Source organism: Taudactylus pleione, unplaced genomic scaffold (genome assembly GCF_031769625.1).
Source record: "Taudactylus pleione unplaced genomic scaffold, aTauple2 ptg000628l, whole genome shotgun sequence".
Taxonomy (NCBI): Eukaryota; Metazoa; Chordata; class Amphibia; order Anura; family Myobatrachidae; genus Taudactylus; species Taudactylus pleione.
In genome coordinates, this window is record NW_028285030.1 from 837,285 (window position 1) to 849,697 (window position 12,413).

General features: G+C 41.4%; 1 protein-coding gene across 3 annotated transcripts in view; it reads right to left on the reverse strand.

Annotated features, from left to right (window-relative positions):
* TBC1D9 (TBC1 domain family member 9) overlaps positions 1-12,413 on the reverse strand; it is a 99,689-nt gene that overhangs the window by 35,934 nt on the left and 51,342 nt on the right. For all 3 annotated transcript variants that reach the window (XM_088454723.1, XM_088454724.1, XM_088454722.1), the window contains exons 5-7: positions 6,969-7,230; positions 5,771-5,978; positions 114-320 (exon numbers count right to left, since the gene is read on the reverse strand). In XM_088454723.1, coding sequence (XP_088310849.1) covers positions 114-320; positions 5,771-5,978; positions 6,969-7,230 — 677 coding nt within the window. The remainder of the gene's footprint in view (positions 1-113; positions 321-5,770; positions 5,979-6,968; positions 7,231-12,413) is intronic.

The following is a 12,413-nucleotide window of genomic DNA, read 5'->3' on the forward strand; positions in this document are numbered from 1 at the left end:
ATATTTTCTTAAGATAAAAAGGAGTTTGCTTTTAGTAATTCAATTCTGTTAACGTCTAATTTTTATATTACATTCCACAAGTCGCTCCGGTGCCGCATAAACATTTTACACACCTCCTCATCCAAGCTGCTGTCACTCCCAGAAATATCTTTATTATAGTACATTTTCAGGGTAGTTTGCTGCAGGAAATCAGATATCCTCTGCACCAGAAAGTCTCTGTCCTTCAAGTTTGCAAATAGGAATGTCATTCTGTTCTTGGTGCTGATAGATAGCGGGCTGGGCAGGACACTGGAGCTGTCGGCTTTCTCCACGATTGTCACCTGCAGAAAAGCAGAGTGTTTACCATGGGCGTAACTACCATAGGTGCAAGGGGTGCAGCTGCTAGGGGGCCATTTTCCTTGTCAAAGTGACATGTCTTGTATACATTTTTCACCATTGGGTGGTACATACTCGCCTTTATAAACGCTTGCTATGGGGCCTTCAAATACCTAGTTACGCCCCTGGTGTTTACTGTATGTACAAGGGGAAGGATCAAGCTACTGACAGTTCTCTCTGTACATACTGTAATTGGAAAAATAAGTGGTGTCACCAGTTGAGCAAATATTGGAAAAATATATACATGCAATGTATATAAGTATATGACTTATGATTGCAAACAAGTGTTCAGAATCGGGTGTTTCCAAAACTAGACTGTATAAAGGACATCTACTAAAAAAAAGTTTTCCTTTTGCAAATCTACAGCTGCAGGGTTATTTTTCTACATACTGTAAGCTCTAGAACACCTACTGATTTTGTCTTGTAACCGATGGATTCCATGCTAATTACACGGCTTTCATTCCACCTCCCCATTTCACCCCAAGACAGATGCACACATTTAAGTTGGATAAAATAGAGACAAGGATGTAATGGAAGCACTTTTTATTTTTTATACTTGACCAAAAGGATCTTTTGTTTCAGGAAAGGCAGCATACACTTATAGTAACCGATTCCATATTAAATTAGCTCTTTATATATGAATATATACAGTCAGGTGCCTAAATATTGGGACATTGACAGAATTTTCATATTTTGACCTCTATTCACCACCACAATGGCTTTGAAATGAAACAAACAAGATGTGCTTTAACTGCAGACTTTCAGATTTAATTTGAGGGTAATTACATCCAAATTAGGTGAACGGTTTCTATATGTGCCTCCCACTTTTTAAGGGGCCAAAAATAATGGGACAAACTAAACAATCCTAAATCTAACTTTCACTTTTTAATACTTTGTTGCAAATCCTTTGCAGGCAATGACAGCCTGAAGTCTGGAACGCATAGACATCACCAGATGCTGCGTTTCATCCCTGGTGATGCTCTGCCAGGCCTCTACTGCAAATGTCTTCAGTTCCTGCTTGTTCTTGGGGCATTTTCCCTTCAGTTTTGTCTTCATCAAGTGAAATGCATGCTCAATCGGATTCAGGTCAGGGGATTGACTTGGCCATTGCATAACATTCCACTTTTAAGCCTTAAAAAACTCTTTGGTTGCTTTTGCAGTATGCTTCGGGTCCATCTGCACTGTGAAGCGCCGTCCAATGAGTTCTGAAGCATTTGACTGAATATGAGAATATAATATTGCCCGAAACACTTCAGAATTCATTCTGCTGCTTTTGTCAGCAGCCACATCATCAATAAATACAAGGGAACCAATTCCATTGGCAGCCCACGCCATGACACTACCACCACCATGCTTCACTGATGAGGTGGTATGTTTTGGATCATGAGAAGTTCCTTTCCTTCTCCATTCTCTTCTCTTCCCATCACTCTGGTACAAGTTGATCTTTGTCTCATCTGTCCATAGGATGTTGTTCCAGAACTGTAATGGCTTTTTTAGATGTTGTTTGGCAAACTCTAATCTGGTCTTCCTGTTTTTGTGGCTCACCAATGGTTACATCTTGTGGTGAACCCTCTATATTCAATCTTGTGAAGTCTTCTCTTGATTGTTGACTTTGACACATATACACCTACCTGGCCAACTGTTGTGAAGGGGTTTTTCTTCACCAGGGAAATAATTCTTCTGTCATCATCCACCACAGTTGTTTTCCGTGGTCTTCCGGGTCTTTTGGTGTTGCTGAGCTCTCTGGTGCGTTCTTTCTTTTTAAGAATGTTCCAAACAGTTGATTTGGCCACACCTAATGTTTTTGCTCTCTCTCTGATGGGTTTGTTTTGATTTTTCAGCCTAATGATGGCTTGCTTCAATGATAGTGACAGCTCTTTGGATCTCATATTGAGAGTCGACAGCAACTGATTCCAAATGCAAATGTCACACCTAGAATCAACTCCAGACCTTTTACCTGCTTAATTGATAATGAAATAACGAGGGAATAGCCCACAGCTGTCCATGAAATAGCTTTTGAGTTGATAGTCAGCACAGATGGTGTAATGGTTAGCGTTACTGCCTCACAGCACTGAGGTCATGGGTTTGATTCCTACTATGGCCCTAACTGTGTGGAGTTTGTATATTCTCCCTGTGCTTGCATGGGTTTCCTCCGGGTACTCCAGTTTCCTCCCACACTCCAAAAATATACTGGTAGGTTAATTGGCTCCCCACAAAAATTGACCCTAGTATTGACCCTAGTATGTGGTAGGGAATATAGAGTGTAAGCTCCATTGGGGCTGCGGAATATGTGTGCGCTATATAAATAACTGGTAATAATAATAATAATAATAATAATAATAATAGTTCCATTACTTTTGGCCCCTTAAAAAGTGGGAGGCACATATAGAAACCATTGTAATTCCTACACCGTTCACCTGATTTGGATGTAATTACCCTCAAATTAAATCTGAAAGTCTGCAGTTAAAGCACATCTTGTTTGTTTCATTTCAAAGCCATTGTGGTGGTGAATAGAGGCCAAAATATGAAAATTCTGTCAATGTCCCAATATTTATGCACCCGACTGTATATCAAGGTTATCATTAAAACTCACATACCATTACAGATAATGTACTGTTGTCTGAGCTTTGTGGAATGAAAGATGTTGGGGGCTATAAAGCAAAATGTTGTTTATTTAAACCAAATAAACAGAAGACGTGAATCATCTAGACACGCCACATACTTATCTTCCCTAAATTATTGTATAGGACAACTTTACATTGTTATACAAGGGCTCTTTTTTATAAATTCTGACCAAGTATGTCAGGTAAGTTATTATCGTAGAAATTTCACATATGGAAAATTAATTTTTTATTTGACTTTTAAAATAGTACAAAATAATCAGAAAGCAAAAATCAAGAGTAAAAAAACTACCAAAATAAGTCCAATCATTACATAGATCACAGAGGGGTAGATGTACAAAGCTTTGGAGAGAGATAAAGTGGAGAGAGGAAGTACCAATCAATCAGCTCTTAATGGTCATTTTTCAAACACAGCCTGTAATATGACATGGTTGGAGTCTATTCATTATGTTAATTATCAGGGTCCAAGCGGACTCAGATGCTCAACACACTAACTTGCAGCGAGCGACGGAGCAATTCATCATTGCTCTGGCGCGAAGACAGCTGATCAGAAAAGGCTTCACTGCTCCTTTCAGACCAGTGAAACTTAACACTGCCAAGTCGACTCAGCAGTGCTGGTGTGACTGCGTGAACTAGAGTGCACAAAGTCCCGGTGTCTGGCGCAAGGAGCCAGACAGGGTTCTGGACTCCTTCCCATATGGAAGGAGCAGGGTGAGCGCCAAGTGCGGGAGCAAAAGCTATCTGAAGATGGCGAATGCTCCGGCAGTCAAGCTCCGAAAATATTGTACTTTTCTGAGCTTCATGAATTTCTGTCCCAATACTAGTGTAAGGAGATAGCGGGCCACATCGCAAGTGAAAGGTAAGCAGGAGATATGATATCTCCTGCATTACATTTTTGATGAATGGCCCCAAAACTTAATTTCTACAAAAGTTTTTGTGGAAATTAATTAAGTGATAATGAATAGACCCCTATCTGTCTCCAAGGCTGAGTAAATCTCCCCAGAGTAATAAGCAAGTGTAGGAGGGTCACATGACACATGACACATACAGTTGACCAGACATCCTCTATGTTTGGAAGTTACTTTTTCAATTGTAATGAGGTTAATAGTCATTATGACCGACATGGCTTCTGTAGGTGTATAAACAGCAATCTATGGGGCAGATGCATGAAGCTCTGGGAAGTGATAAAGTGAAGACTGAAAAACGACCAACCAATCAGCTCCCAACTGTCATTTTCCAAACACAGCCTGTAACATGGCAGTTGGGAGCTGATTGGTTGGTCATTTATCAATCTCCAGTTTATCACTTTCCAGAGCTTCATACAGTACATCTGCCCCATATAAGAGCTATGGATTTTTTGTCAAGTACTTCCCTAATAAAAACTTTCTTCTGCTGTTGCCAACCTCACTCATCTAAAAGACCAAACAGTCATAATGCTGGGTCATCACGGTCGTGTCTTTTACAATTATTGCGTGTCATAGGCGAGTACATATTTGGAAAATGAATCCCTTTTGTTGAATAGTATACCTATAATGTGTATCAGAGAACAGAGAGAACTGTTGCTATAGTGTGAATTCATCCCATGTCAAAGTATTATATACCCATACATGAGTAAAGGATCAAAGATGTTAGTAACTAATAGGATCTTCCAACGGGTGTGATAAAAAAGGTTGACAATTAGGTCAACACGGAAATAGGTTGACATGACAAAAGTTAGACAGTACAGAAGGTTGACAGGTTCAAAAGGTCGACATGGAAATAGTTAACAGATATGGGCATAACCATAATCTTCACCATAACCCTAAACCTAACCCTCCACTTGGTGTCTAAACCTAGCCATCCAGTACGTGCCTAAACCTAACTGTCCCTTCCACAACCTAACCCTAACCCTCCGGGTAAGTGCCTAACCTTAACTCTAAAAAATAAAACAAAACCTGTATAGACCTTCTTCCATGTCGACCTTCTGGAGTTGACCAAATCATTGTCGACCCTTTGTATGTAAACCCCTTCCAACAGCAAAGATTGGAGAGATTTTGAGCCATATTGATCAATGGGAGAATACCCCAAATCCTCACAAAAGAGGCGGTTTTATCAGATTTAGAGATCCTTTCTATATATCAAGCCTTGCATGTTTACCAAGGACATTGAAGGTACATGCACTGCAGGCTGTACTCCTATGCTGTCGCCAGGGGTGCAGGAGGGAGGAGGGGTTCTAAAACGGACAAGTGGTGGTGTGATGCCCATAGCAACCAATCAGATTCTGTCTATCATTTTCTAGAATGCAATTGAGAATAGCTACAATCTGATTGGTTGCTAAGGGCAACACCTCCATTTTGAATTTTTAGTAGCTTTAGAAAATCTAGTCCCAAATCTGCTCAGAATTGGATAAACAAATCAACAGCTTGAAGGTGATGCTGCTTATCCATCTTATCTGGCTGACAAAGGAATTATAATGCATTATATCAGATAACATGCAACAGCATAGGCATCGGAACGGGGGTGTGGAGGGGGGGGGCAATATATCATTTAATTTTGTAGGCTCGCCCCCCCCAAACATTTGAAAGGCGTCACTGTGGAACGGTGCCCACGGACGGTAAGGGGCTGTTCTTTTATAGCAATAGGCTGCACAGCCCCTGCACCGCAAAAATTACATACATTTTATATAGCCAAAAAAAGTGAAGAAAAAAAATTGGAATAACAAAAGTAATTTCTAAGTGGTTCCTCCTCACTATACTATGAACAACAGAACTAAGGATGATGGCAGAAACACCTACCTCACGCAGTGGAATGATCAAGCTGCACAGGTTCTCTTCCTTGCTAGTGAAGCAGATGTAATTTGTGGAAACGAACATTTGTCCCACAATGTGCCTCTTACTGAAGGGTGTCCACAGCGTGCAGTCTGTGTGTCCATCTAACTTCTCATCCTTGGGAAGACGGAAGACAGCCCGGTACCTCTCACTTTTAGCTCGAGCATCTAAATCTCTGTAACATATACACACATACTGTAGAGCTGGACAATTAAAAATAGTAAAATAGGTTATATAAAATTGTAGCCAACTACTTTGCACAGTATTGTTTTATAGGAAGAGCCCTATTATGCATGTCAACATTATCTGATACAAAATCGATAATATTTTTAAATAATTTATACGAAAACCTTCTCCATATGTCCACCACACAAATTACAACCTATGCAAGATGGTACCTTGGAACTATTAGGGGGCGCAGGTTTTTACCACTGCAAATGGTTAAGCTATATTTGCCCTTCTTGTGAATTCCACTCTGCAAGTAATATTAAAATTGTGCTCAGTATTTTTTTTACAACAATATTAACATTTGCACATTCTTATCAAAAGGTAGTCTAACAAATGAAAGTTGTTTCTTCCCAAATGCTGTATAATAGAAGTCCCTCTTCAGTACTACAGACAGTAGTAGTAGATGAGGGTGCGGGGGCTATGCCAAACACAGAGAAGCTTCAGTTGTGTCCTAAAAGTAGAGTCTACAGTATCAATTTATAGCCAAGATGTAGGACAATAGGAAAAAATATATTTCGGTTTCTACTGCCAGTGAGTATCTGGCATTTGACTTCTGGGTTAAGGTTGAAGTCACAAGTCCCTTATTTTTACATTTTGTTTTATTTTATATTGGACTCAGGAGGTATTAGCATCACATTGGTCAATACATTAACTTAAAAGAAAAGGAACATTATTTTGCTAAAGCGGGCCTCTGGTCTCCTAAGACCATGAAAGATCTTATGCAGAAGGTCTCTTAGGGCTTATTCTTTCCAGGCAACATTAGAGACTCTAATATTTTCCCTTGCTCCTCTGTGTACAGTTACCACAGCCATCCAATCAGGCTGCAAATGTCTTTCACTACTTTCACAATCGTTTTGCTCCTTATTTCTGGAAAAGATGTTTATTGGTACGAGCTAAGCTCTCTGAGTTGTTACATTTCTGAAAACCTTCCACTCACCTTTTTAAGGCAGATACTTTTTGGGGGGATTTCTTTTTTAATTTTGGTAGGGACCGATCTTGCTCAAACCCCTCATTATCCAAGAGCTGCCTCATGGCTATGTTGGCAAGCTGCTCCATTAATTTGAAAGTCTCCAATATGTTGAGAAAGACTGAGAAGAATTGTTCACTAGACCGAGTACTGACTTTAATCATGTCAGGGAGAAGTAGGGTAGCTGTCTTTTCTAGCTGCGTTATATCCACCCATCGGATCACCAGCTTGGCTGAAAAAGGAATAAAACATAGCAGCAGGAACATTTGGCAATGACAGAGCAAAAAATTCACCCAATTTGTTGTAGCAGCCCAATACCATGACCAATAGAGATTCAGCTCCATATTTTTGCTAGTTTATTCCAAACCAAAACTTTAGATTTTAATTGTTTCCTTACAGAACTCTCCTAAATAATTTGGAGGAGTAAAATAACACTATCTGTCTTAGCAGTGAGGTGGATTTACTGCACCTATAATTCAGCGGTATTTACCACATAGTTGTGATAGATCTATCTATCTGTGTGTAATTTTTTTCCCATAAAGGCTGACTTCTTGTATCCCTATCATGCATTTTAGGACTCATCCCGTTCTGAATTTGACGCGGTTAGCCAGCTCTGCAGCCTGGCCTGCTCTCCCACTCCACACTGGTAGTAACTACGTTATTATATACACATACATACACACACATTATTTATATATATATATATATATATATATATATATATATACACACACACACATACACATATATATATATATATATATATATATATATATACACACACACACATATATACATATATATACACACACACACACATATACACAGTATATAGCTTTATTTAATTATGCTATATTTTTGTGGCGCCACAATGCTTCTGCAGTGCCATTATATATATTTATGGAGAGAACTCAATCGCAGGCATCAGTAATCTGTTTATCTGGTGTTAAGTGAAATTAAAGAGCTATGTGCGCGGTTAATTATCGCCTGTTATTGAGTGTCAATTTATTGTGTAATCCAATGAGAAAATTAGTGTTGTTTTACCCGGTAATTCTTGCTTGCATTTCGTGTGTTAAGTTAAGTATAGGTGTAAATGGGAAAAACTGTCTGTACCCCAAAAAAGACACAGAAGTCTATCAGTGGCCATAATAAAATTATTTGGGGTTGTTAAATTGTTTAAAATGGCTGTTATAGGGGGCGTGGCCACGGTGTCTATGGAGTAGCACACGCAGGTGTGAGCTCTCCAGTGTAATCATCCTGCACCACCTCCTGTTTCCAGCGCCCCGGGGATAGAGTGTACTGGGCAGACGTCGGAGGTCCTGGAGCACCTGCTGCGCCGGGTTTGGGAGCAATTTGCAGCCTCCTGAGCCTAATTAGAGGCAGACTTCCCGGCGGGTCTAATAGCCGCTGCGGGTCACGTGGGACGCCGGCGGGCTCCGTGTCTCCGTGCGGTGCTGAAATACACGCTGCCACATACAGCCTCGCTGGACTCTCCCTACTGGCTGGCTTTGACACCCTGCCTTACCTGCTATTGGATGCCCCTGCCTGCTGTCTTGATCTCCTGCACGGGTGCCTTTCTCTCCTGAGGACTGGAAGTGCTGCTGGTCGCCATTTTGTTTGCTGGGCTGTGCACTGAGTCTGTGGCTTCTCCTAATACAGATATATAGTACTTGGTGCTGCTGATATTGATATTTATTTATTTTACACTACTATACTGCCTCACCTATTTATTATGGGGAAAACTCATCATGCTGCTGCAGCAGCGAAGCTGGAGCATTATTCTCGCTCATCAACGCCGCAGCCCCCGCCGCGAGATGAACGGGATGTCTGTTCTCCTCCTGCGTCTCCTCTTGCCGATACTGTACCGGAGGACTCCTCTGTAGCTACCTTGCAGAGTTTGCTAGATGCAGTCACGGCCAATGAGAAAAGGCTCGCTGACAAGATTTGCAAAGTGCAGTCTGACCTATCTATAATTCATCATGACCTGCAACGTGTTCGGGAGAGAGTGGGAGAGGTGGAAACACGTACTTCTACGCTTGAGGATACAGTATCTCCGTTAAAAGAGAAAGTGGCTGCTTTGGATTCTCAGATGGCTATGGTGCATAAGAAGCTGTTGGATATGGAGGGGCGCCTTCGGCGTAACAATGTAAGATTTGTGGGGCTACCGGAAAAAGAGGGGGGCTCGAATCCGGAGGAATTTCTGGAAAAATGGCTGCTGGAAACATATGGCCAGGAGGCCTTTACTTCACACTTTGCAGTAGAACGGGCTCACCGTGTACTGACCAGAGCGTTGCCTCCTGGAGCCCCTCCGCATACTTTTATTGCCAGATTCCTTCACTATCAGGATCATGATGCTGTGATAAGGCTGGCTCGCACTAAAGGTCCAATGGAACGTAATGGCTCCCGGATTTCGGTGTTCCCTGATTTTTCTGTTGAAGTTCAAAAGGAGAGGGCACAGTTTCTCCCAGTCAAGCGTCACCTGCGTGATCTCAACCTCCCATACGCCATGCTGTTCCCATCTAAATTACGTGTGGTAGTGGATGGTGAAACTAAATTCTTTTTCACCCCGAGGGAGGCTGCTGTGTGGCTGGATCGTCGTGCCCCGGCCAGGAGGCCGCTAGTTAATGACTGATCAAGTTCGGTGACCCTGATTTGCGTAACACGTAACTATGCTAAATATGTGACTGTCAACATGGTCAAATGTTCTCCTTTCTTTTTTTTTTAGGTCTTACGAATATTGATCTAGTAATGCCATTTCAGATGTTTTGTATATTTTGTCAGTATATTGCCATATTTTATTTCTGTGATTAAGTATATGGTCATCTTAGTGGCTGTGGGATGGTGCGGATTGGCATCACAACTACTTTTTTGAAACACTTGTACAGTTTTTTTATGCTTCCTAACCTATTAATATTCTATTTTTGGGTCAGGACAGTATTTTGTTCTTATTTTTCTATTCCCGGGGTGTGCAACACTGGTGGGTTTCCTGTGTTTAGAGGTCATTATATATTTTGCCTCACCCTTTGTACGGGATAAATTGTTATATGTTCACCTGGTGAGCTTATTTTTCTGTTGGTTATCTGTGGGAGAGGGGTATGGGAATAGGTATGCCGCAGTTGGGGTTGGGTATACAGGGAGGGGGGACGGAAGGGGTAAGGGTTGTAGTTGTATTATTTTATTACTTTTTTTTTATACTTTGTGTGGTCTCAAATTATTATCTATTGCAATATTATATGTTTAGATTTCCAATGTCTAGATAGCGCAGGGTGTGCTCATATTGTAGGTTTATACAGTGCTGCCCTTTGGATGTATATTTTGGGAGGAGATGATATCTTGGCTGGAACGTTATGACGCAAGCTAATATTAATGTTCTCACTTGGAACGTACGGGGTCTTAATGATAAAATAAAACGTTTCCTAGTGTTACGACAGCTTAAACAATATGGAGCAGACATGGAGACACACCTGGTAGGCGGGAAACTGCTGTCCCTTAAAAAACCATGGGTGGGTTGGGCTCATCACGCATCACACACTTCTGCCTCCAGGGGGGTCTCCATTCTTGTCCACAAAACGGTCCCCTTTGTATTGGAGATGGTGCAGACTGACCCAGGGGGTCGCTATATCTTTTTGAAATGTAGGATAAATAATCTATTACTTTTATTGTTGGCATTATACATACTGCCTCCTTACTCTTCGGCAGTTTTAAAAAAAGTAGCTGAGTTTATGGCCTTGCCACTGGGAACGTCTGCAATATTTGTTGGGGATTTCAATAATGTTTTGGACCAGGCTTTGGATAGAAGGGGTACGACTCAGAAAAGTCCTTCACTACAAGGCAACAGGTTTTCGTCATATGTGGCTGGGCTTGGTCGATGCGTGGAGGACGAAATACCCTACTGTAAAACAGTTTTCCTGTTTTTCGCACTCTCATCACACGTTCTCCCGGATTGACCCGGACTGACCTGGCACTCCTCACGCGAGATATGCTGCCTAGAATTAAATCTGAGCGCTATGAGACCAGGGGAATCTCGGACCATTCTCCATTGACACTTAGCCTAGATCTGGGATGTCAAAGGGGCCAATCATTTTGGAAACTTAATTCATTTTGGTTGACCCGTATGGGGGCGGGCTCTGATTTGGAAGAAATGTGGAAGGAATATGTTGAAATTAATTGTGGTACGGCCCCAGTTCAGGTTGTATGGAACACTTTTAAGTCTTTCCTTAGGGGGACTTTGATTAAACATGTTGCTGATTTAAGTTCTTTTTACAAAAAAAAGGAATTGGAGTTGGAGGCTTCCTACCAATCATTGGAGCTCACTTACCTAGCTGATGGATTAGAATCATCCAAGGATGCATGGCTGTCTGCACAGAGGGCATGGAACGATTGTTTGACAGATAAGGCTCGATATAAATTTTTATTCAACTCACATTCTAGATATGCAACAGGTGATAGACCTGGTAGTTATTTGGCCAATTTAGCAAGATTTGAACATCCTTCTATAACTTTAGTAGAGATTGTGGGTCCAGGGGGCATAACTTATGATCAAACACCAGATATTACACAGGAGTTTGTTAGGTACTATCAGCGGCTATACAGTTCGGGCATATCATATAGTAATGAGGAAATGCAACATTATTTTACAGATATAATTTTACCTCAACTGTCCCCTGAGGCAAAAGTTTTCCTGGATTCCCCTTTGACTGCGGAGAAAATTGGCATAGCTATAAGGTCCTTCCCAGACGGCAAGGCCCCGGGGTTAGACGGGATTCCTTTGGAATTATATAAAAAACATAACCAGTTTTATGTGCCTCGCCTATTTAATCAATTGTATGAATGTAATTCTCTTCCTCAATCCATGTCAGAAGAACTTATAATAGTGTTACCAAAGCCGGGAAAAGACCCTAAACAGACGGAGACATACCGGCCTATTTCTCTCCTCCCTACAGACATTAAAATCCTTGCTAAAGTCCTGGCCATTAGGTTAAATCAAGTGATTGCCCAGTTGATACATCCAGATCAGACTGGATTTATGCCAGAAAAATCAACTTCGCTTAATCTTCGACGCCTTTTTACCCAACTGCAGATTTCACATGAGGATCCTTCTTCTTCTTATGGGAGACAATGAGGGGGTTTGGGATAGGCTCTGGCTTCATTAAATGGGTTAAATTGCTATATTCGGCGCCTGCGGCTAGAGTATCGGTCAATGGTTTTGTCTCATCCTCTTTCGAGAGGTACACGGCAGGGCTGCCCCTTGTCACCCATTCTATTTGCCATGGCCATTGAGCCTTTGGCCTGTTTGATTAGGGCTAGTCCTGCTGTTCAGGGATTTTCCATGGGTAACAGATCAGATAAAATAGCATTATATGCTGACGATATCCTGCTCTTTATCTCAGATACGACACTTCCATGCCTAATGCC